The 26,739-nt window shown below is 39.3% G+C and overlaps 1 protein-coding gene across 3 annotated transcripts; it reads left to right on the forward strand.

Annotated features, from left to right (window-relative positions):
- The first annotated feature begins 204 nt into the window (after window positions 1-204).
- On the forward strand, window positions 205-25,335 carry LOC311088956 (NACHT, LRR and PYD domains-containing protein 1 homolog). Of its 3 annotated transcripts, none has more exons than XR_014607591.1 (12): window positions 205-742; window positions 6,049-6,224; window positions 10,135-10,209; window positions 10,386-10,634; window positions 19,178-19,222; window positions 19,370-21,068; window positions 21,194-21,277; window positions 21,400-21,495; window positions 21,960-22,149; window positions 22,861-22,947; window positions 23,307-23,435; window positions 23,638-25,335. XR_014607591.1 is itself a non-coding variant. In XM_084123352.1 (12 exons), the coding sequence occupies exons 3-12, from the start codon at window positions 10,191-10,193 to the stop codon at window positions 23,693-23,695; spliced, it is 2,727 nt and encodes a 908-aa protein (XP_083979478.1). In that variant the 5' UTR covers window positions 206-742; window positions 6,049-6,224; window positions 10,135-10,190; the 3' UTR covers window positions 23,696-25,335. The 3 variants fall into 3 exon arrangements, 2 of the variants coding, with proteins under 2 accessions (XP_083979478.1, XP_083979479.1); XM_084123352.1 differs by having other exon boundaries at window positions 206-742; window positions 21,889-22,149; XM_084123353.1 differs by lacking the exon at window positions 205-742 and adding an exon at window positions 4,719-5,882 and having other exon boundaries at window positions 21,889-22,149.
- Window positions 25,336-26,739: the final 1,404 nt, after the last annotated feature.

The following is a 26,739-nucleotide window of genomic DNA, read 5'->3' on the forward strand; positions in this document are numbered from 1 at the left end:
GATATTTTGGCTAAACAATCTTTAAAGTTAAAGCAGATAGATTTACAAGTTCCATTAAGTAAAGCAGAAGCTAAAGTGTTCATTAGGAAATATGTACAATCAATATGGCAGGTACACTGGGATGGTATTGAAACAGGAAGAAACTTATATAATATTCAACAACAAGTTGGTGCTGGGAGGAGAGAGAGCAGGAACAGAAGTGAAGAGAATATTATAACCCGTCTGAGAATAGGTCACACAGGATTGAATAGTACATTGTTTAAAATTGGCAAGCACCCAACAGGGGAATGTAATCACTGTAGTCAGCAAGAGACAGTTGAACATGTAATACTTTACTGCAGGAAATACAACAATGAAAGACGTAATTTTATTCAGTCACTAATTAAAGCTGAGCATAAAGATTTTTCTATAATAGGTATACTAAAGGAAAAAGCTATATATGATAGTATTATTAAGTTTATTAAAGAAACGAAATTAAGTAAAAGAATTTAGGCTGTTTTTTTTTTATTTTATTTTTTTTTTATTTATGTTTTGTTTTGTTGTTGTTTCCTCATGAATTTCCATTCATATGTCGCATTATGTCAATCCTATAAGCATGTATCCTGTCCACACTCCAGTCCAGTCGGTGGCGGTAATGCACCTACAAGTTGGTTTGCCAACCGCCAATAAACACCAAAGAAGAAGAAGAAGAAGGAGAACAGACGCGATTCCCGACTCTCTTCTTCCTTTCCTGTATTTTCAGGTATATAGTACAAATGTTCGGGGAAAACTTGACCAAATAGGGTAACATCCATTTAATTGCAATGTACAGTGAGGGCTGGTTGTGAGAGTTTGATAACTTACATCTATGATTTCTAAAAGTGTTCATACTGAGGTAAAACTACTGTAAATACTTCTGTGTAATGCAATATTTGAGTCTAACATGTTTATTCAGTGTCTCAGATCAAAATGTTCCATTGAGTTATGTGTAAAAGTTAATCGGTCATGGGCGTCGGAAGCAAAAAAAAAGTGAGTGGGTGGGTCCTCCCCCAGAAAAATGTTAGCCTACTAATGCCATTACATTTCATGTATTCTGATGCCTTTTAAAGGAGAAGTTCACTTTTAAAATGAAAATTCTGTCATCATATAATCACCCTCATGTTGTTTCAAACCTGTATGAATTTCTTTCTTCTGCTGAACAGAAAGGAAGATATTTAGAAGATTATCAGTAACCAGACAGTTTTTGGGTCCCATTGACTTCCATAGTATATTTTTTTCCTACTATGGAAGTCAATGGGACCCAAAAACTGTCTGGTTACTGATAATCTTCTAAATATCTTCCTTTCTGTTCAGCAGAAGAAAGAAATTCATACAGGTTTGAAACAACATGAGGGTGATTATATGATGACAGAATTTTCATTTTAAAAGTGAACTTCTCCTTTAATTAAACAAGTAAACTAAACTCGCCTCCACGTCATGCATTAAATGCACAGCTATCCGTGGATTAACCTGCTGATACCATGGTCATTTGCCAGCATTGACAACTTAAAGCTGTTATTGATGTTTGCAACACAATATTTGACTGGAAGGGTACAACGGGCGGTTTTTTCGTCATTGCGGCTCGTTGAGAAACAGACATATGCGCTGAATGTAAAAGTGTCCCACCCATATACAATGGTTCCGACGCCCATGGGTTTTGTTATGTTATATCAGAGAATGTCTAATAAGGCGAGAAGTTTCACTCTCAGTACACTTCCGGCTTTTGAACTGGTTGCAGTTCCACTCTGATTCCATATGAGGGCGCTCACAGGACGAGTGCAGAATGAATGGAGGTCAATGGCGCTATACACATCAAAACCCACTTTTCTCAGGATATAATTTTTTGTGTAGTAATTTGAATGTTGTATTCGAAAGGAGATGCAAAGAAATTACACATTGCTGGGTGTTAGATTTTTTAGAGTCACTTATTTGCTTTAAAAAGTATTTTAAAATGTCAATGACGTCATACACATCGTACGACCAGAGATACTGCTTTACGGCAATCCTTCAGTCACTCTGGTGCTTTCGCGCTCTGCACTTTCTTTTCACTCGAGGCATCGACAACACAGCTGACACAGGTAAACACACGTGCTAGAAGAGTTTTTGTTTTGTTTGTTTCTGGTCCCGCTTCGGATGACACGATGCCATCAAGCAGCATCTCTGGTCGTAATCAGTCCTTCACTGACCAATCAGCATTCATTAGCAGAATGCTAGCGTGTTATGGGCAACAACAACTCAACCTGTAAGAAATCGAAAGGACATAAGTACTCGTTCATTCAACTTTCGACCTATAACCCATGTTGAACTTGCAAAACCTACAATCAAATCTGAGATTTCTCAACGGCAATCAGGTGAAAGAGACAAATTTAGCCGTATAGCCCCATAGACTCCCATTCATTCTGCACTCATGGGCGATCGCCCCCAGTGGAACTCTGGTGGAACTACAACCAAAATTCGGTACAATAGGACTTAATAGGGAGTGGGCAGGCTCTCCGTAGACGGGCTCTGGTTATATGCAAAGCTCACTCTGAACTCGCGCTTGGCGCGCTTGATGGTCACGTGACCAGCTCATGTAGAAGTGTGTAATGGCGGCCTGAATAGAGCATAGACAGAAGCCGTTTCTCAATATGCGTTCTTGTCTGTACTTGTGTTCTTGTGGACTTGTGAAACGTCATCAGTCGCTGCCCTAGTACTGTTCCAATTCAAAGTTCACATCTAGCCAAGTCCAGTTCGAATCCCCGGATGTGTTCTTGATCCGCCCCTTTTACCGAGGATGCATGATACCCCTTTTCCACCAACAAGAACTGGGTGCTGGTTCAGAGCCAGAGCCAGAGCTGGTTCAGAGTTGGTTCGACTGACGAGCTTACTAAGAACCGATTTGCCTTTCCACCGGCTAGAGAGCCACAACAGAGCCAGATCTTACGTCACTGTATACGTCTCATGTTGCCCAGCAACCGCTAGTGCGGTAGCGCCAAACACAAACACGCCAGGCTTGTTCGAGATGCATCGGCTTCTCGCAGATCGATTGCCGCATGACATCAAAGCACTGCGATAGCGATCTAAAAGCACAAGGAGTCGTATGCTCTCCAAACACTCCCGCAGCTCCGATCGGTCCTCGCCGCTCCGATGCATCTCGAACAAGCCATCAACAATAACGGACGTTGCAATACTATGGATGCTCATGGGTTTGCAAAAATACATCGGAATCCAACGCGTTCGTGCAGCTCGCCGTAACTTACATAGACGGATATTATAATCGAGCTGCTATTAGCTCGACTAGCTGCTATTTAAAAATGGCGGTCACAAGTTTCTATTCGTCTTGTTGGTCACGGTAACCCCGCCCCCAGCCCCTGACGCAAGCGGTTCTTTCTTGGCTCCGTTCTAGACCCTGCAATGATTTGGTGCTACTTAAGAACCAGTTTTACTGGTTCGGAGCTGGTGCTTTGGCGGTGGAAAAACAAAGAACCGATTTGAAACTAGGCTCTGGCTCCGAACCAGCACCAGCTCTGTTGCATTTCCGTATTGTCATTCACTTTTCAATTTTAACGCGCCATGCAGATGTCAGCGGTAAGAAAAATAATAATAAACTGTCGATGATTTATAGGTCATGTCAGAATTCAAATGCACAAACTAGTTAGTTAAAAAAAATCGTCTTGTTTTCAAGGTACTGTGTCGTGTTTTTTAAAGGTATTAGTGAACTCTGGTGTGCCTCAATTCTAGAGCTAGATTGCTACAATAGATTTTCCAATTAAATCGTTCTTTGAGTGGTATGATTTAATATTGTAAATACGTTTTTTTTCACTTGGATGTGTGAAGATTGTACCCAGTTAACGAGATCTCATAGAACAGTCTTGGCAGAGAATAGTCTAAAATGCTAGGTTGTCTATGCACACGCTAGCTATGTTTTTTTGTTGAAGTAGTACTTTTCCCTATGCACGTGTAAATGCCTGATGTTTAATATGTTTATGATGATGTTTAAAGCGCTTTGGTGGCCATGGGTCTGTTGAAAGCGCTATATAGAATAGAATAGAATAGAATAGAATAGAATAGAATGAGGCATTTATATAGCGCTTTCATATGTACTACTGTACACCCAAAGCGCTTTACAATCATATCAGGGGATCTCTCCTCAACCACCACCAGTGTGCAGCATCCACTTGGATGATGCGACGGCAGCGCGCCAGTGCGCTCACCACACACCAGCTATAGGTGGAGAGAGGAGAGATATATAGCCTAAATGCGGTCCATTTACCATTTTACATATTTTGTATAGGAGAATGTTAACATTTATATAAGTTTTTTTTGTTTTTGTTGAACCTTGAGGGATGTGGTGAGCAGTCTAGAATTTAGACACCGGGCCCATTATGCTTGGCTGGAGAGTAAGTTTTTAATCAATTTTTCATTTCTGTATTGGCCTTGAATCAACACTTGTACTCTAATATAGTTAAATATAAACATGCTCATTCTAATCATATTGTATATCTGTTCTTGCTTTAGGTGTGGTGAATGTCAAAAAACTGCCCCAGGCTGTAAGAGACGTGTGTCCCTTTTAAAATTGTACAATGCAGAAATTGCAGATGTTTTTTCAAAGACTGGGTGGGGTACTGTGGAAACGGAAGACGTGGAGACCTGCGAGGGTTTTATACAGACCCTGAATTTCAGGGGGGCAGTTTTTTGCCATTCACCACACCTAAAGCAAGAACAGATGTACAATATGATTAGAATGAGCATGTTTAGTTCGGACTTGAGTCCTTGCTAGCGCTTCTGTGTTACACGTCACCACGTAGGCTCACTATTGGCCGACGCTGGTCATGTGTGTGATGCGAGATGACGTATAACACAGACGCGCAGCGCAAAAACACTACGAGGCCCAGAGAGAAGGAAATTAATAGTGGAATAAAGTCGTTATTTTTGTTTGTTTTTGCGCACAAAAAGTATTCTCGTCGCTTGATATACTTAAGATTGAGCCACTGTAGTCACTTGGACTATATTAACGATCTCTTTAATAACTTTTCTGGGCCAGCAAGTTTGGGCCACCTAGCAGCCTACGGAGGAGTGAGACAGGGCTCAGATTTCATCAAAAATATCTTAATTTATGTTCCGAAGATGAACGAAGGTCTTACGCGGTTGGAACAACATGAGGGTGAGTAATTACTGACAGAATTTTCATTTTTGGGTGAACTAACCCTTTAACCGCGAGCGAGGTTAAAGTTTCGCGAGCAGCAGAGATGGATGATGGGATGAGATGTGCATGGGATTCTGCGCACGCTCAAAGCACAGTTTTCTCCTCGCGGGTTACAATCCTGCTCGCGCGAGCAGAGAAATTCTGCGCGCAAAAGTAATGTGCACGCGTGCGGCTTTCGCTTGTGAGCGCGGATCTCATTTCCTCTCGCGATTATTGACATTATTATGCCACCGTATGAGATCGCATTTGCAAAAGTGCTGCAAGACGATGCCTTACTGATAGCTTAGGAATAAAGAGCGCGGTAAAAAAACGCACTTTATCGACCGTCTCTTTCTTGACTTTTCGACGAGAGGAGCCCCATATTATCTGGAGCACGTCTTTTTTAACTCGCATTGCGACGGCTTTTGCACATTGTAGGTCTATGCTATACCGTTAAATGCAGGGGGAAAAAAATCTTGTGAAATCAGCCTTCCATATTTTACACCAGTACTATTTTGGAGAGATGATCTTTTGCCGTCTGTCTTTGAGGAGAAATATCGAAAACAAAAAAAAGGAAGTTCACAAGAGGCGTGTCCACAAACTACTTTCGATCTGTAGTGTAGAAATGAATATTACACATTAATATTCGTGACAGAGCCTTGATATCTTCATCGTGAATACTATGTAGACTTCACTGAAGGTAAGAACAAGACTGGACCGTAACTTATTGATCACTTTTCTGACATGAAGCCTCGCAGTGACGAGATGAGTTTTGCTCACTTACACGATCGATATTGTTATTGTTTTTCTAAACCGCGATTAGACGCGCAGCATAATGTGTTTTAATATTGTTACTATTTTTTTAGACTGAATAGAGGAGAGTCGGGACGATTGAAACGCCGGACGGATGAACCATTGAGATTTCCCTGAAAACCAACGTCAAATTCGTCAGCACGTACAGCACGCAATGCCTACCTAATAGAAAAAAATTCTTTACGTCATGCTGTTTTGGAGTTAAAGCTGGAAAGCAGTTTTGAGTGCGGTAAGTGAAATCTTTCGTAAGGTTCTTGTTTTTTTTGTTTTTTGACTAACAAGTTGTATTATTGTTTCATGTGCCATTGTAATGCTAATACGGCAGGTGTATTAGTACTGCAACACATCCTTAAGTGTGCAATATCAGAGTTTTTCTACATGGGGAGGGGTCTCATTTATAAACGTGGCGTATGCACAAAACGGGGCTGAAAATGTGCGTACGCCACTTCCGACGCATAAGTTGTGATTCATAAAAACAAACTTGACGGGAAAATTTGCGCACCTGCACGCAAACTCTGGCCCATGCGTACGAACGTTTTGGAGACGGAGCAGTTTGGCGACACCGATGGTGAGCTGGAGTTAAGTGTCTTTTTGTTTACTTTTAGACAGAAAAACTTAAGAAATACAAGATAATATAAATATAATTTCACTCACCAAGCCTGTCACTTGAAGCAAATATCCATCCGTTCTTAAATGTCCGCGCCAGCGAGCGCGTTGGCCGTTTAGTGAAACTGACGCAAATAACAGTTTAAATAAATAAAATAATGATTTAAACTGTTTTACTTCTGATATAAACATTTAGATTAAATATGCCATTCAAATTATGGAGTTAAATACTTAAACATTAAATCATTACTGAGAAGTTACAACATTTTTTATATATTTATATTAAAATTAAATCAATATAAATATTTGTTGTGGATGCGATGCTTTTGAACACTTTCCTGTAGCGTGCTGTGCTTTAATGTTTTAACCACAGAGATAATTGCTTATCATGATAATACCAGATTGTCTGAGAAAATAGTTTCATGCAAATAATGCCTAAGGCATCTGTTTCCATTAAAAATATAAATCAATTAAAAATACAATTCGGCCAGTGGAAAAGATTGAGAAAAACTTTCTCTGAAATGTATTTTACACTATTTGATTTATGTATTCAAAAGCAAGGCAAGGATAGGCAACTACTTGATTTTTATTAATGTAACTTGTACCGTTAAACGTTATCACGTGGATGAATAATCATATGCAAATGATATGCAGATGAGCATCTGCATAGTAAAACTAGGCGTTGTAAGCTCCATATATGGTAATTTCGGGTTGGAGACGCATGTGCGCACAATCTTCCGCTGACTGGGATTTATAAAGTGAATTCTGTGCAGGTTCTGGCGTACGAACGGTTTAAGTCTGAATATTTTTTTGCGTACGCCATTTTTGGCTTTCGGGCGCACGTACACTTTTAGTAAGGATCCTACGCCCAGTTTTATAAATGAGACCCCAGGCCCTCATTTATAACCGTTGCATACGCACAAAACATCCCCTGAAAGAGGCGTACGACACTTCCGACGCATAAGTTGTGATTTATAAAAACATACTTACAGTAGGGGTAAAATCTTCATACCGGCTGCAGCAAACTCTGGCCCATGCGTACGAACGTTTTGGAGACGGAGCAGTTTGGCGACACCGATGGTGAGCTGGAGTTAATGTCTTTTTGGTCACTTTTAGACAGAAAATATAAAGAAAATTATACACATACATTATACGCATATAGCTTATCTAACGGCAGATTAAGTAAAACCGTAAAACTTCATTATGAGTCCTAATCATAAATACAATGTATGTTCACAATAACAGTTTGAAAAATATAATAATGATTCAAACTACGTTTTACTTTTGATATAAAAAATTTGATTAAATATGCCATTCTCATTAATGGTGTTAAACATTTAAACTACATGAAATCATTACTGAGAAGTTACAACATTTTTTTATTCAATAAATATAAATATTTGTTGTGGATGCAATTCTTTTGAACACTTTTCCTCTGGCATGCTGTATTTTAATGTTTTAACTACAGAGATAATTGCTTATCATGATAATAGCAGATTGTCTGAGAAAATAGTTTTATTAGAAATAATGCACAACAAGGTCTATCTGTTTCCATTAAAAATATAAGTGGAAAAAATTGAGAAAAACTTTCTCTGAAATGTATTTTACACTATTTGATTTATTTATTCAAAAACAAGGCAAGGATAGGCTACTAAAATGATTTTTATTAATGAAATGTGACATCCATATCTCATACTTTCCTAATGTCTGGTACCGTTAAAAAGGGATGTCCCGATCCGATCACGTGATCGGAAATAGGGCCCGATCACGTGGTTTCAGACTCGATCGGAATCGGACGTTACCTCCCAATCAGGATTCGGATATATATGTATATATATTCTCATTATTTTTTAACACATCTATAGTTATGCGGTGGCACAGAGTTACGCCGGTTTCACACTGCACGCGTTAGCAGAGCGTAAAGGCCCATTTATACTTCTGCGTCGAACTGCCGCCGTAGCTCCCCGAGGGGAGGGGTTCTGGCAGACCAATCACCGCGCTTGTGTCCGCGTAGAATTGACGCGTTGTTACATTTTTGGAGAGGTGCACGTCAGGGTACGCCGTAGGGTACGCGCGCTACACACAGCCTACGACGTACCCTGACGTGCACCTCTCCAAAAATGTAACAACGCGTCAATTCTACGCGGACACAAGCGCTGTGATTGGTCTGCCAGAACCCCTCCCTCGGGGTTTCACATGCTCCCTAGGTGCGCGTCAACGCGGACAACGACACAGAAGTATAAATTAAAACCAACACGTTGCCTACGGCGTATAGGCTCCGGCGTAGGTCCGACGCAGAAGTATAATGAGGCCTTAAGCAGCGCAGGAGCAGTGCGTATGGTGAGCAGGAGCAGGACACGTGCGTTTTGCTTACACACTGGCAGCGTTTGTCACGCGCGGCTGAACCGCGGGTTGTGTACAGACAAGAGTAGCCTACTCTATAATGGATAAGTTGGCATTGCTTTATTTCGTTTTCAAATACATTTAAGAGAAAAGACTTGTCAAGAAGCTTATTTTATTAATAATTTCATTTATATAACTTTTGGTTCATCTTTGTTTTTATTGTTCTGGCAACAAGTTTGTTTTGGACATTTGTTTTCTTTTTAAATTGCTGTTGGTCATTTGATCGACTGTTTAAAACACAATAGATATCATCAATGCACTTTTTGGATAAAACTGCGGTGTATTTTGGCCATGATCAATGCATATCACTTTAATTCAGCGTAAGCGGCGCAGCAAAAATAGACTCTGCGCCGAAACGATCGCGGCACTGCTGCTCTGCTCCTGCTCTGCTCTGCTCCTGCTACGCGCTGCCGCGCCGCTTCTGCGTGCAGTGTGAATGCTCTAATCTGTTAACATTAAAAATATACGCGCTGCATGCTCTGTTAACAGTGCAGTGTGAAACCGGCGAGTGCAGTTCCTTAAAAGCACATTACTGGCTTTGCAAACACTGTGGCACTTTTATTTTTTTATTTGTTTACATGCCTGCCGGGTATTTTAAGTTGAGGTGTTATTTGTTTATATATTACACTTTTTTTTTATATTTACTGTTGCACTAAGTCCAAAAGTGAAGAATTTATGTTATTTATTACATAGTAGTTGAATGTTAAAATAAGGTGAATTAAATAAAAAAATAAGGAACATCCTGGATCTGTTTTTTGCTCTTCTTTATTCTTTTTCTTATGTATTATAGAAGTATCGGATCGGGACTCTGTATCGGTAGATACTCAAAATCAAATGACTCGGACTCGAGGGCAAAAAAACCTGATCGGGACATCCCTACCGTTAAACACGTTATCACGTGGATGAATAATCATATGCAAATTATATGCAGATAGGATATGCATAGTACAACTAGGCATTGTAAGCTCCATATATGGTTATTTCGGGGTGTACTTTAAGGTATACTTTCGTTATTAATTTTTCTACATGCCACTTAATTTACTGCATACCAATAGTGTAATGTTTAACCATGGGTCACAAAAGCTCTCTTCAACCATCTCACACTATGTGCATTATGTTTCATTTCCTAGAGGACAACTTCAGACAGCTCTCTACAACACATCATAGACTCTTGTTATGAGACACCATGAACCAAGACTCAGAGTGTAAGTAGTTACCACAGTAAAAGCAGAGATAGTCATATGAAAAAAGTCTGCATTACACTGATTAAAAGTGAAGTGGCCCAAATAAGTACTTGCTACACTAGAATATCCCGTTCTTGAATCTTGTGAAATCACGTTCTTCCTTGTGAGCAGTTATCATGTTATTATCTCTCTACCAGGTGCTCAGTTTGTGGATGCCCACTGGCCGAATCTTGTCCAGAGAGTAAACAGTGTTGAGGCGATAGTGGATGATCTGCGGTCCGGTGGCATGCTGCAATATGAGCCGTACTGTAAGATCAGAGCAGCAGCTACTAAGCAGGAGAAAATGAGAGAGTTATATGAAGTGTTGCACTCTGGAGGAGACAAGGTTAAATCTGCCTTTTGTTCTAGACTGGAAAAGCATGAGCCATCTCTGTTCAGAGACTTGGGTAAGAGCACACTAATTTAGGCTATTATACCACATGTGTCTAGACCTACAGTATATACTGAGATATGAAATGTTAAAATATGTACTTTTACAGGCATTGCACAAATTGCAGAAGCTCTTCTAGAAAGTAGGAACCTTAAATATTTTGTCTTAATTTTCCATCTTGTTAACTTATTTCTGTCAGGACCACTATCGTCAAATACGATTGACAATTAGTATATGTTTTTGATTGGAGGTATGGTTCTGTTCTGGGCAAGAACTCCCAGTGCAGCGATGCAGCCTAGCATGGCAGGGTTCCCGCGGGGTCTTAAAGTCTAAAATTCTGAACTTTAAATTTAAAGCCTTAAAACGTCTTAAAAACGGCCAGATTTTCATCCGAGGTCTTAAATTTAATTTAGTCAGGTCTAAAAAAGGTTTTACCCTCATTCATTTCCAGAAACGCTGGCCGCAGAAAGTTATTACAAAGTAGAAAGTTATTACAAAGTAGCAAAAAAGTAATCGAGTCGTAGCCTACAAAGCGGAGCTCTAGAGCAGGGGTCTCCAACACGTCGCTCGTGAGCTACCAGTAGCTCGTAGCCTGATTTGAGGTATCCTTGGTGGGGATAAATTTATCCCCCCCTCAAAGTGATCAGTGCTACTACACTAGTGGTGAGACGGATCACATAACTTATCACGGATCCGTGGTTTGATTAAAGTCAATTTTATTTTAAAATGCGCTACTGTGGCTGGCTCTGATATGGCTGCCGCAGCCTCTCTGTAATCACCACTCTGCAGACTTGCTCAATGTCCAAACCAATCAATCTGATTGGTTACACCTCACGAGTAATAGCCTATCAACACTTGCGAGACGGTTGCAGGTCCGCTGGGCAGTGGAGCTGTGTGTCGAACGGAAGGCAGCATATTCAGCATATTAATGGAGCATATACACTGAGTTTTAGTATTTTAGTATTACTGAATAAACACAACAATCTGATTATCTGTTTCTATGATGACAAGCAGAGTTAGTGTCCCAGTCACACCACTGAGAATGGCCGAAGTTACACATACGGTGTTTCACTCAATTGAGGCTAAAGCAAAGGTTTTTTGATTACTCACTCACTCTTGAGCGTCTGGCGCAAGTGATTTTGCATTTTAATGTTAAAGTCCCTGTAAAGTCAATTCTAAAAAAAAATTCTAAACACATTATAAATGTTAGAAATGTATTGCTAAAACATATTACAAAGACTGTGAACTGTGAAGTAGGCTACTGAATTGTGGAGTTAGACCGTTAAACAGTTTTTCACCATTGCTGTGTTCCGGATTTTCTGGGCGGGGCTAAAACGGGGGCTCGATGACGCACTGAAGCCCCTGAGCTCCTAGACACGCCCCTACTTGATGACGCACTGAAGCCCCTGAGCTCCTAGACACGCCCCTACTTGATGACGCACTGAAGCCCCTGACGCTGCCCCTCCCCTAATATAGCACATTCACATCAGTTTGCCGATCGCGAGTTACTGTCAGTACCAGGGTGGGAATTATGTAATTTTAGGGGCATTTTAATTTCCATTTGGCCTCCACCTTTTTTTTTTTTTTTTGGGGCACCAAGGCCATATGACAGGGCACAAAGGCCATCATACAATTCGATGGTTTTCCCATTCAGATTGATAGCATAACATCCTAATTTGGAATAAGACATGGATTATGACTTTTTTAATAAAAAAAAACATTTTTTAATGAGAGAGAGAGAGAGAGCGCCATTATATCCAGAAGGTATACACCCTCACACAACAATAGAAACAACATAAATGCCAATAAAAGCATTCAGAAACACCACAAATGCCAATAAAAGCATTCAGAAACACCACAAATGCCAATAAAAGCATTCAGAAACAACACAAATGCCAATAAATTAATAATTTCCTGCATTGTCGAACGCTCTTCTTCATGTGTTTCAAATATGGACTATAATGTTCAGTAGAGCGCCCTCGGGCTGCTGGTATGAATTGAAAACACAGCACATCAGTATACAGCGCTCATAATGATTATATCGACGCATTTGGCTATAAATTCAATAAAATATTATTCCTGTCAATAGAAATCTTATGTAAACTGAGAATATATCAATATTTCTCCAAATCTGCACACTTTTGAGCTAAAAGCCGTGAGGGACGTTGTTTTGTGAATCGCTTTCATGACGACAGCACAGGAGTTTTTTATGAATAGGAGCGTCTGACGCTCATAATTCATATTAAAGGTATCGACTCATTTTTGCATTTCATAACTCCTGACACAAATTAAGACATAACTGTCAATATAAATTTCTCAGAATACAATAGTGGTCAAATACTGAAACGTGAGTCTTATATCTTTTTAATGATGTAAGTTATAGTTTGTCAAGGTAATAACATTAAATCTTATAGTAACTTTGAACTATTAAAAAAAAAAACGCTTCAGTGCGCCGACGCCGTTACCTCTGTAACCTTGCATAGGGCCCTTTTCTGAAAAGGGCACTTATCTACTAGCAAATAGATTTTGATATTTTTAGGTCAAACCGTTCTTGTCTGTCAGTCATATAATGCAGGTCTATGGTCACGGTCTCAAAGAGCATCCACAGAGTCCAAATTAAAACAATTCCCCATCGTCCAAATTAAACAATTTAATGTTCAAGTGATCTGAGGGCGCCCGCGCTTCCTGCTGTGTGACGTGTGCGCAGACTGGTGCATAGATAGACATATAGATTTCGCCTTGGCTACGGCAGTTCATGAACGAATGCCGTAGCCAAGGCGAAATCTAGTGTATATATCTATGCACCAGTGTCGACAACAGAGTGTCGTTCTTCTGTTGGTGCTGACGTTACATGCTTCTTGCACTGCCGTTTTGATGCGTGAGATCATCGATGTGATTATGACACTGCACCTGCGCAAATCCACAAACTAATTGAAGTTCAGAGACTACTTGGGTGGAACTTGGACAGGGCCAGGGCACACAGGCCACTGTGGCCGTACGATGATTTTTTTTTCACGGGGCATGAAGGCCAAAGTGTAGGGCAACGGCGGCCATGGCCGCGTGGCCGCGGTATAATTCCCACCCTGGTCAGTACTATTAGTTACTACAGCCTACAGTTTGCTAGCTAGCTATGCCTCGTCACGGAAATGCGTACTACCTGTCCTGGATGCGATCACGTACAAAACAGATCGGTGTCCTTATTTAAAGCAGCGCTCAGTAAGACTGGCAATTTCTGTGCTGTTTTCTCGCAGGTTTCTCTCTCGAGCTCCCCCTACAGTTTCGGAGTATGATTCTCAGAAGAATATCATATAAATGTTGAGATAGTGTATATTTGTATAGTGGAGATAGTGTATATTTGTATAGTGTTGCCAAACGTAATCAGTAACATTATGGCGAAAAACAATACTATAAGATTTCCGCTATTTATTTATTTTTAGTTTAGCCTATAGCTATAGCTACTTAGATTATGCATTATCAAAGTAAATGTTACGTTACATTCTTAATTTTTAACTTTACTTTATAATTTTGACGGTGATCCGAGTTGTCCATCATAACGTTTGACCAAACAAAGTCAAACATGTAGCCTAGTTTGTTTATTTTGCAAGAATACGTGTACTATGGTATAAGGCTATAATTTATTTGTTCATAACGTTTGGTTTGAAATTTCATAATAAGTTGCATTGCTAGCTAGCACCTCTCGTGTCGGTTTATGTATTATAGTCAGCACGGTAACATGCAACATAACGTTACTAATTCTGAGGCAGACGGCAAGCTAAACTAAAGCATAATTTGAAGATTCATATAGATTAATAGGCGATCTCACACAAATAAAACCTGATAGAGGAACGGACAAAACACTACAGAAAACAAACACGTTTGTTTACTAATGAAAATGCTAACATCTAAGTTACAGTATCTAGCGTACTAGTAAGCCCGTAACAGACAGCAACCATAATAAAACCCAAACAGACAATAGCAAACATCCTGAGGTCACAATTACAAGAAATACAAACATTAAACACAGTTTATTCTAAAGATACAAGTGCAACAGCAAGAAGGCCAGGTCAGCATCGGTTTTGCAGGCTTCAGTTTCTTTCTGTTCTCCGTGCGTGCTGTAAGTCTGTTTGACGCACCCACAGCTAGCCTAGCTTAGCACAAAGACTGGATGTAAATGGCTACAGCTAGCATACTAATCCCAATAAGTGACAAAATAACGCCAACATTTTCCTATTTACATGTTGTGATTTGTATAGTCACAGTGTGTACAAATAACAAGGTCATATGAGACACAGACATTTTTTTAAACATTTAAATACTAGGAACTATTTTCTCAGTTAGGCGAAGCACTGCTACTTGGGCGGAGTGATTAGCGCAGCACCCGAGAAGCGCCGTGGTGAGGAGCAGAGAGTTCGCTCAGAGTTGGAGTAATACAGAGCCATAGAGAGAAAGAGTTGCGACACTCCCATAGACCTCCGTTGTAAAAAATGGCGGCGCTTTTAACCGCCTACTTCCGGGATTTGAAGATCGGAATAGTTCCAAACACTGTCATTTGGGCGTTGGACACCATTCACTTACATTGCTGCGCGTCGAGTTGTTCCAGAGTTAAGTTGCTGAAATATCGACCTCTTTTGAATTGTCAACTGTCTATATTGTTTCAGAGGCCCTTTGCGATGCTTATACTGGTCTTCATTTGTACATGCACAGCGTAATTATTTATATTTTATGTCGGTTGTTTCAACCAATTTTCAAGCACTGCCTGCTAGCTAACTAGCTAGCAGGCAGTGCTTGAAAATTGGTTGAAACAACCGACATAAAATATAAATTATTACGCTGTAATTTTAATCTGTTATAGTTTTGATAATGTGTATGGCTTAATCTTAAAATAATATTCTCTTAACATGATCATGTTTCACGTTGTGGTCCTGGGGGTGGCCACTTTCATCAGAAGAAGTGAGCTAGCTTCTAAGCGATTTCTGCACGGACCGCCACGGCAGACCTCTTTGCGTGATCATGAAGGTAGGCTAATGGCTGAATCCAAATTTATAAACAAAATCACGGGAATCAATAGCCTAATACAGCCCAGTTGTGCTAAAATAAATATCATGAGACGTCTATCATCAGATGAATGATATGGAAAAGTTAAGTTAGAGCCGCTAAAGCCAGTGCTACTACCCATGCGAACATGAACACTAAGCTTTTCCCTCCAAAAATATAGCCTAAAACTTATCTCCAAATGCAAAACTGACATTAACAAAATGCAATAATGCAATAACAGCTGAAAAATTACTTGGGTGTGTGTTTTATTTTATATTTACCGTTCAATAATGCAATCGCTGCTGTCTGTCCCATAGAAGAACATGACAGCCAGCGTATGTTTTGGAACTATTGGGGCTTACATGAACCACGTGACAGCCATAGCGGCGACATCAAAGAGTGTGGCAACTCTTTCTCTCTATGGCTCTGGAGTAATAGAGTCAGCAATTACTAGATAGTAAATGCAAAGTTTACAATCATGGGTGTTCGCTGAATTGTAAAGAGCTGCGACAATAAACAGGGGAGACCAGGTAATACCATGATGTTTCATAGAATTCCAACCAAAAACTCTGACCTGATGAATCAATGGCTACTTGCTCTGGATATAGATCCAAACACACCTGTAGACATCATCAAGGACTATCGCGTTTGCTCAGAACATTTCACTGAGGACGACTATTTTGAAAAAATGGAATTTGCCACACGGACCATGAAACGTGTGCTGAAGGATACGGCCATCCGATCGATAGTAAAGACAGGACAAAGTGGATCACCTGCGGCTTCGGTAAGTGTTCCGTTATGTTTTTAGATGACTAGCCGACTGTTACAGTGCCATTAGTTAGATGTAATGTAACCTTAGTGACACTATTACATGAATAGGGTGCTCACTACTATTACAGTTGTTCCCGGGCTCCATGTATCCCCTGTAATGTTAGTATTGTGTTGTCACAAACGCGCTCTGTTCGGTATCTTGTCTATCAGCTTCCAAAGTTTGTAACTCCTCGTCTGTGTATTCTGGCTCAAAACGATATGGTTCTGGATCTTGGTTTGATACCAAATAAAAATCCAATGACAATTTCTCAAAGTCAGCCATGATCACGAATCACGTTCGCTACTAGCTAGTTAGTCACGTTGGTTTTGTTGACGGAACGGCGCTTCTCGGGTGCTGCGCTAATCACTCCGCCCAAGTAGCAGTGCTTCGCCTTCTGAGAAAATAGTCTCTCATATGACCTTGTTATTTTTACACACTGTGACTATACAAATCACAACATGTAAATAGGAAAATGTTGGCGTTATTTTGTCACTTATTGGGATTAGTATGCTAGCTGTAGCCATTTACATCCAGTCTTTGTGCTAAGCTAGGCTAGCGGTGGGTGCGTCAAACAGACTTACAGCACGCACGGAGATGAAAAAGGTATGTATGGACTTATCTAACTCTGGGGGATACGGTGAATAAGCTAAAGTCCCAAAAAGTCGAAGTGTTCCTTTAAGACATCTAGCCTTTATTATGTATATCTATGACAACAACTTCTTTGGCCCTGTCCCAAATGGCACACTCCGGACTTGTGGACTTCCTCAGAGTACACACTTTGGTGACGTCATGTGGTGCAGACCTATAGGGCCCTTGGTGCGAGTCCACGAGGGCGCATTGAAAGGTATTTTTGGGACAGACTCGATCATCAAGCCGGAAATAACAGCCTGGTTGTTGTTGGACAGGAGAAATCACATTTTTGCGCTCCGACGTCTTATCTCCATGTCAACTACACATCCTAATTTTACAGTTCTATATTTTGATATTGTGCATGCCACCTGGGCTTTAGACAATAGATACATCATGCTTATTTAAATGATTTATACAGTTGTACATAATAATACATAATGTTCCATTTGAACTAAGATTACAATTTGAACACAATGAAAATGTGCATGAGTTTCAGATGAATTTACAGGTTTCACTATTCATACTACTGTACATTTACATATGACTCAGTAAAGCCCTGACATTCGGTTCTATTTATTTAATGAATCATAATATGATCGTATTATTCAACTCGCTATTATGTTTGAGACATCAACCACTGGTCGATGACCATAATGTTTGTATAAACTGTAGGTAACTGGTCAAATGTACATCTAGGTAATAAAAAACGTAATACTTTCTTCTCAGCCATGTCAACAATTGTCCATGAGCGAAATTTCCTCCCATCTGTTGTCTGATTGGACTTTCGCAAGGATTCCTGGGTAGTTTAAGTGTGTGGAGCCTGCATCCATGTGGGCTTCGCGGAAGACCGCTTCAAGGGTACAAAGGGGGCGCTGCTGAGCACACTTAAGAGCGTTAAAATCCTGAATGGGACGGCCTACGGACTCGTAGATTCAGCGAACGCGCAATTTAAGTCCACTAGACCGAAAGTCCTCATGAAGTGCGCCATTTGGGACAGGGCCTTTGTTGTTGTGGAGAGTGCATGCATGGTTGCATAGCAACGACAGACGCCACGGGAACATTGTTCCGAATTTTACTATTAATAATAAAAGATAAGCTAATGTGCATTGTAAATGTCAGTAATTTATCTTTTTTTGTCTCATTCTTTTTATAAAGAATTATTTAAAGGCTGAAATATTTGAGGTTTATCTTTTTATGAAACCTTTTTTGTCAAAACTTGTACATGTTAGTAGATAACATGTTGCAAAACACTCTTTTAAAATCTGGCCATCATTTTAATGTTTATGGAAACAAAAAGTGCACATTGATGGTAATTTTATTTGTTATTTGCTGGTTAATGCGTCGTGTAGGACTTAAATTTCAATCTTTATGGTCTTAAAATGTCTTAAAAAAGGTCTTAAATTTGACTTACTGAAACCTGCAAGAACCCTGCATGGATAAGAGCAGGGAGAGCAGCAATAACCCCCTTTAGGGTAAACAGAACAGAACCAACATGAATGTATTGCAGATGTCATTAATGTCAATATTTTAATGTACAACATAATTCGAGAATTTAGTCTTGATTCAAAGGGGAATCAGAAGGCCAAATCCTGACTGGCGAGAGGTGGAGCTGGGGATGGAGGGGGGTAATTTGCTCCTGATAAACGCGATAGCTGCTGATAATACTGGAGGAGCTGATCTAGGAATACAGTGATAGGCGTCGTATTCCTATAGGTAGACGTGGATCAGCTGAGAGTCTTTGCTTTTCAAAACAGAAGTAGAAAATTGCTCTGAAAAATGCAAAAATAAGTAACTTCCACTTATGGATAGACTTTAAGAGTACTTTTAGTGTTTTCAGTGATGTGCAGTCTGTACATATTTGTTCCCTTCTCAAAAAATGTGAATCACAAATACTGTTAGTTTAGGGCAGTTGTGGCACAAACCTTACATTGGGTGGTGGTCTAATACATTTATTCAGGAATAGACAGACAGCGAGATGGATAGATAGATTGATGTAAAATGTTTGAAAATATATGTGAAATGCCTTGATCAATATATCAATTAATAAACCAGTGAATGTATCAAGTGTGTCTTATGTTCTACAGACTCCACAGGACATCACACACACTCTGAAAAAACACATTCCTCAGGTGACTGATGAATTTTATAGTAATATGTTTTAAATATTGCACTTCATCGACCTCGTAATTTAGCTGGTATTTCTCTGCTCTGGAATTTCTTACTGTATTATAATTAGGAAAAAAACCTAACTCTTTGAACATTGACCTCTTCTACAGAAATCAGCTCAGTGATTCACAAATATATGAAGCTGATCTACAGCAAGAATCAGTATGTGACTGAGTATAACTCACGGCCTGGTGAACATGTGCTGCTGTCTGAGCGCTACACACAACCTCTGATCCTTCGGAAACATAGAGATGAAAAAGAGCGAGAAGAAGAGATCTGCTCCAGTGGAGAGAGCTTCCAGCAGGTCCTCAGCTCCAGGAGCAGTGGAGACTCTGTCCATCTCAACTCTCTGTTCGACCCAGATGACCACGAGATCAGTCCTAGAGCTGTGATACTGCAGGGAAATTCTGGAAACGGGAAATCTTTCACTGTGCAGAAGATCATGATGGACTGGGCATCTGGTGACCTCTACAAAGGGCGGTTTGATATTGTCTTCCACTTAAAGTGTAAAGAAATAAATCACATTTCTGGTGAGAAGAGTTTGGTGGAGATCTTGAACCGCAGTTGTGGTTTATCATCAGATGAGTTCTCACAGATCTCACAGATTTTACAGCAGTCGCCAGAGAAGGTGCTTTTGGTCATTGATGGATTTGATGAGCTGAAACTCACACAGGACATTAATGACACGTCAGCACACACTGATCTGCTTCAGAAAGCCCCACCTGTGGACACTCTTTGTGCCCTGCTGAGGGGTCGAATCCTGCCAGAGTCTTTCCTGCTGGTCTCCTCCAGATCTACAGCTACGGACACACTCAGTAAAATGCTCAAAAGACCTCAGTGTTTCTCTGAGATTGTGGGATTTTCAGAAAAGGGGGTGGAGGAGTACTTCCAGAAGTTTTTTCAAAATGAGGACCATTTCAGGGAGGCTTATACATATGTGAAGGCAAATGAAACCCTCATCACTGCCTGCTCAATCCCTGTCGTCTGCTGGATCATCTGCACAACTATCCAGGAGAGATTCAAATATGGTGCAACTAAGACAAGCGGACTGGAAACCACCACCTCCATCTACGTGGACTTTGTGTGCACTCTTCTGAAGCATCACTGCCAGGGTTTGAGTCAGTCCGTCCCGACCCTGCTGAGGAGTCTGGGTCAGCTGGCAGAGAGAGGGATGCTGGAACAGCAAGTCCTGCTGGATGAGAAAAGTGTGAATGAAACCATTTCAGACCCTGCTGGAAATCCATTCTTGTGCAAGTTCCTGTCTAAGAAGCGAATCGACCTGGAGACGATGTTCAGTTTCATGCATCTCAGCTTTCAGGAGTTCTTCACTGCTCTGTACTATGTCCTTCTGGATGAAGAAGAGCCCCTGAGGAAACTTACAAGGTCACTTTTAATGGACAGTTTCTCAAAACCACGTTTTGCAGCTGTGGTGCAATTTGCATTTGGTTTGTTGAATAAGGATGTGAGATTCACACTTAAAAAACATTGTCTGTTCATTCGTCCAAAAACACAGGCTCATCTGAAAAAATGGGTTTTGAAAAAGGTTAAAGGTGGTTTCTTATATTCGGAAGCAGCATGTGTTGTTCTTCACTGTCTCTATGAACTTCATGAAGAAGACTTTGTGAAAGAAGCAATGGAATCCTGGGAAATGATTCAGCTAGATGGTGATTCCCTCAGAAGAACAGACGTCTGTGCCCTGCTGTACTGCTCTCAGTTCTGCAAGAGCTTTGAAGAAATCTCTGGTTTGTTTTTAACATCAGAAGATTTGTCTGTGATTTTGCCTGAACTTCACAAGTTTAAAAAAGCAAGGTAAATGTGTTGGTCTAAAACAGATATTTGGTGGATGTAATTAATATCTAATCTCTAATTTGCTGTTGCAAGTTAAACTTAATAAGTCAGTAATGTACAGTAATGTTCTGTATTTAATTTTGAAGCTTGGCTATAATAGATCCATCAGACTCTGATCTCGTTGAACTGATCTACGCTCTCGTGAGAGGACAGACCCTGAGCTCACAGCGGTAATGTTTTAAAATATATTGTATAACATTTAATGTGTTTTATGCACACGTGCATCATCCTTTAATGTGCTTTTGTTTAACTTTAAGGTTCATGTATATTTTTTCTGTGCTTTGGTTTGCAGTGTTCGTGTAAGCATCTGCCAAATGAAGTATGATGAAATAGATGGGAATTATCCTGTCTACTCACTTGTTCTGTCTATCAACGAAGAGCCGTCCAGGTGAAGAACAAGTGATTCTTTTTCTTTTCATCAAATAGTTTTTTTCTCATGATAACCAGAAATAATTCTATGATTAATATGTTTTGTTTAACCAATTATATCATCATCTTGTTCTCCTGTTTATCTGGCATACTTGGTCTCCGCAATCTAATAGATTATAATTCTAATAGTAATAATGCAACTAAATTGGTCACCCAAAATGGTTAAAAAAATAAGGTACATACTTATCTTTTTTGACTATTGCTAATGATGCAAATATTGGCTGGTGCCCAACAAACCACCAATTAATCATAATTTTAAAAATGTATCACAAAAAGATATTCTAAGCAAGAAATTATTGACTCATAGACACAACAACAACTTAAATCTTTTTTTAATTATTTTTTTTTATAGTATCTGCATAGAGTTTAGTCTGCGTCACCATCTGGATTTGCGATCATTCAGTCTCACCTTTCCACACTCAGAGATAATCAACATCGACTGGACCAGACTTTTTCAGATAATTCACCAAAGGGATTCAGAAGCATTACTGTCATTTCTCCATTCCTTCTCTAAACTGGAAAAGATGGAAATGAGAGTGGGGCATCTAACTAAGAGATTGTCTGACTGGATCCTCCAGATGACCCAGAACTGCCCCAGTCTAACCGAACTCACGTGAGAAACATCTGGAATCTCCTCTGTCCTGTTTCTATGGGAATTTGTCTGTTGATAAGAACTGTGTATCTAATATTCAAAGGGAAATCCTGTCATCATTTACTCATGTTGTTCAAAACCTGTTTTCCTCTGAGGAACACAACAGAAGTTATTTTAAAGAGTGCTTGTGTAACACAGTTTCAGATCCCATGGACTTCCATTGTTTGGACAAGAAATGCAATGAACCAAAACTGTTTTATTACCAGCATTATTCAAAATATCTTCCTCTGTGTTCAGCAGAAGAAAGAAAGACACAAGACAGGTTATGAATGACATGGCAGAGTTTAATTTTTTCAGTGAACTAAAACATTATAAGGCTATGAATTAATGACACTGATCACACAGTCACTCACCTTTGAGGAATTGTCTTAGAAACCTTAGAAACACAAAATTGTTTAGTAAACAAGATCTTTTGTATTTTTTATTATTATATTATATTCATTTATTATTATTATTTTATTCATTTATTTTATTAATTTTGTTTATTTATTTTGGCAGTTTAGCTCTTGCTACATCAGATAACCTTACCTTGAAACCGCCCATCTGTAGTTCATGGCCTTCATCCATTTAAACTGTTATGGAATTGTTTAAATTAATGTGTAATAAGCAGATGTGAAGAATGGCATTATCAATCTTAATCATTTTATCTGTATAATGTGTTTCCACATCTAGGGTAAATGCTGACGAATTAGAGGAGGATGGAATCGAGATCTTGAAGAGCTCAAACACAAGACCAAGTTGTGTGATGACATTTAAAGGGTTTGTATTGGTTTATCATTATATAGATTTTCTATGCAATTTCATGGAGAGTACAGCTTACAAGCTTTAAAAAGGAGACAAAAACACCATAAAAGAACGACTTTTGAGGCATATTCCATGTTTTCTGAAGTCACATAATACCTTTTTGTAAGGAACAAATCAAAAGCTTGAGAATTGCTATTCATAAATTAAGTTTTCTTTACATCCAGCCTAGATCTCATAGTTCATTAACAATTTAATAACTTAAATGTTGGTCTGTTTCTCACACAAATTATTGTTATAACAATAATTAAAATCAAATATCAGGTTTGTTAAAGACTCTGTACTGATGCGGTGCTTTGTGCTTTCTGATTATGAAGGTCCATTTGGAATGAACCGTCTCAAAAATGCCAGGCAGGCACAAACAAAAGGCAGCATTCAGAAGGCTACAAACAATATGTGAAGATTCTTCTGAATGACCAGGGCTTTTCCATGGAGACTTTCCCAAGGTAAGTTAAGACTGAGATTAACACTAAGAAAGCACCAATAAAAATGAGAACTATAATATGACACGAGCCAGTAACACAAATGTTTTCTTATGATTTATACAATTTCATTTGAACATTGCATACTAAATGTTGATCCTATCCTACAGGTCAGCTTGTTCATATTTCTCTGTCATGATTTATCTCTTGTTTCTCCATTTCTAAGGCTCTCGTGTAGGGAACTAATGGAACTAACGAGTAAACTGAGAAAACGTATGGACTAATGGTACAGCATTACAGCTCGGAGAAAACTGCAAAAGTAGCATCTTTACCTGGAGCTGTGGAAGTGAATAAAGACACCAAACAACTCTGAAGTCATTTACATGCATTGTAAAATAGTTGTGTGTCAGTTTGTTTGTACAGTGGTTTTTCTAAGCAGCTTTACAGAGTTTTTTGATGCTTTGACTAAATGTAATACTTTAGAGCAGAATGATTTTTTAGAGCGTATGGTTTGTGTGAACAAAATATAAACTATCAAGCATTTGACATTTGCTTCATATAGATCAGTGGTTCTCAAAGTGTGGTACGCAGGCTCCGTCTAGTGGTACGCAGAGGAATCACTGAATTTCGCACGTAAGATCAAACCGGTGTGATCTTTTACTGTCTATTATTGTGTGCTCAGTCTTGGCTGGTCCCTGGAGCGTACAATACGATTACACTGGCAAAGAGGCTTCTATACTCTTTGACACCGGTGTAGAACGGCCAGTGCATCACGCGATCAACTGCTAAATTCAAATGTGCTTTCGCAGTTGGCGCTGTCAAATATCACAATTATTCAGTGTTTTTAACCACATAATGTTTATTTTAGGTTTCAGACATTTAAATTCACCCAAGTACTAAAAAAAATACATTTAGAATTTGTAAAATACACACTGATGTCTACGGAAGCGGAAATAATAATTTCCATTATAATTAGACGACATTTTATTCATATCAGATTTTATTCATTACACATTGTGTTAGTAACTTTAAAGTTAACTCTATTCTTCTCCCAGTTCACCGGCCACTTACTTTCATGTATTTTGGAAGAAGTGGATGAATTCACGTGCTGTAACAATCCAACAGATCCGATTCTCTGCAGACTTCAACTATAGTTGCAAACGTTGTCTGACGTGCGTTATGTGGGCTAGCTATTTGCTCAATAAAAATAGGCTCATGGTACAAATTACGTTTTGGCAAATCGGGCAATTGGCATTTTAAAATTCCCCAAATTATCAAAGTTGCCCAGATTGTGTTGAGCCCGCCACAGTCAAATGCAGATGCTGAGCGAACCTTTTCAGTTATTGGCCTAAACAAGACTGACACCAGGAACAGACTGTCACTTGATGGCACCCTGTGAGTGATGGGAAGTTCGGATCATTTTACTGACTCGCTTGTTCTACCTCGTTCATTAAAATGAACAAATCTTTTTTCGAAGCATTTCGTTCATTTAAGGGGCTTTAAATGTTATACTTTTAACAGCCAAATTCCACGAACACATCCACCTACGCAGTCTTTATAATATTCTGAATTAAGAAATCGTTATAATGCAGTCAAAAATAATTTACAGGGAACATAATTACTTTACCTTCCGAGTCTTTCGCGTTACGGTTCATGAACGGATTGAACCCTGCTTCAGATACGAGCTCCTGCAGAGGTGGTGAAGCAGGCCAACACTGCCACTGTGGCATAGGCTACAACAGGCCTAATGTGTGAAGCTTGTGTTGTGGTTTTCTGGGGAGGTGGATTAACTATTATGTGTCCCTTTTGTTTTGAGATTTCTTATTGTTATGATGTTGTTGTTTTACATGTTTGTTATTTAATCACATCTATCTTAATTTTTTTTATAGTGCAATCAATAAACTAATTTTACATTTTGAAAACACGTTTACATTCTATTTGTTTTTTTTGGCAAAAAAATTCTCCGCGCGCATTGAAGTTTTACAGAGTTTCACTCCAGCCAAAGTCCCAAAGTTGGCAACCCTGCGTCAGACAGAGTTACGGCACGCACGGACATGAAAAAAGTATGTATGGACTTATCTAACTCTGGGGGATACGGTGAATAAGCTAGAGTCCCAAAAAGTCGGCGTGTTCCTTTAAGCTAATTGAAGCTAATTTCTCTGTTATCCATTAATGTTTCAATAATTAGTAATTATATAGTTAATTAAAAGTTATATATTATAAGTTATATATAATTAAATATTAATTATCAGTAATCAGTGTTGGGGAAGTTACTTTTAAAAGTAGTGTTTGCTCGTTACTCGTTACTTTTTTTAAAGTAATCCGTTACTTTACTTAGTTACCTCCTTTGGAAAGTAACTTTTTACATTACTCGTTACTTTTACGTTACTTTTATGTTGCTTGACTTTGGGCAGAACCCAATATCTGTTCCTAAATGTGTAGGCCTACATAAAGTTATACTATGGAGGACATAACAGGTATTTCTTTTGTGCTCTTTATTATAAAAAATAGTATCAATAGGCTCCTTAGGAACAACTTGGTAACCTCAAAATGGGTCATATCATCATTTCCCCGCCAGGGATCTTGAGCGACAAGCTTCATGTTAGCATGTTTTCCTTTCAAATGCTTGGTGAGGTTGGCAGTTGAGTTAACGGCAGTGGATGAAAGTTTCTCGCCAGGACACAGTGTACACCTTACACTCACATTCCTCCCCTTATTTCAACGAGTTTGAAGTAGTGGGAATACCTCCATCCCTCAAAAGTTAGCGTCGGCTGCTTCTCGCTTGACATGATTGCTTTGCAGACTGCTACCAGCCTCTGTCACGTACCGTGTGGAGCTTGTGACTATTGCGCAAGCGCGCACGTCGCTGTCAAATCTAACCATGGGAAAAGTAATGTTGCGTCGAATTGAAAAATTAACTACGTTTCGTTACCAAATTTTCAGTAGTAACGCGTTACTCTAATTTTTGCCCGAAAAACTAGTTACGTTACTGTACAAAGTAACGCGTTACACACAACACTGTCAGTAATATAATTTATATCGGGATCAGAGGAATGTGGGCGGCCAAGCCATGTAATGCCAGAGTAAAGTAATGCCACAACTTACCCAACGGTGTGTAGCAAATTAGCTCTATATGAAATATTAATAATCAATAATAAACTGATTATGAATATTTGAAATAGTTAATATAATTAATTTACTGTCGTAAATTAATATTACAATCAATGACCCTATTTGTCCCATGAACACTCAGGATCAATTGTTTATTAACTCTAAGAAATGTACATTTCCGGGGCATGGGAAATGTCTTTCTTAATTTACAATACTA

This window comes from Abramis brama (genome assembly GCF_963993115.1).
Source record: "Abramis brama genome assembly, chromosome: 8".
NCBI classification, from domain to species: domain Eukaryota; kingdom Metazoa; phylum Chordata; class Actinopteri; order Cypriniformes; family Leuciscidae; genus Abramis; species Abramis brama.

What these genes read in the sequence shown, in the direction of transcription:
- LOC311088956 (XM_084123352.1), top strand. An exon ending in TGAAAAAACACATTCCTCAG is followed by an intron (nt 19,223 to 19,369) that starts GTGACTGATGAA and finishes CCTCTTCTACAG; the next exon opens with AAATCAGCTCAGTGATTCAC. An exon ending in TGTGTGATGACATTTAAAGG is followed by an intron (nt 22,948 to 23,306) that starts GTTTGTATTGGT and finishes CTGATTATGAAG; the next exon opens with GTCCATTTGGAATGAACCGT.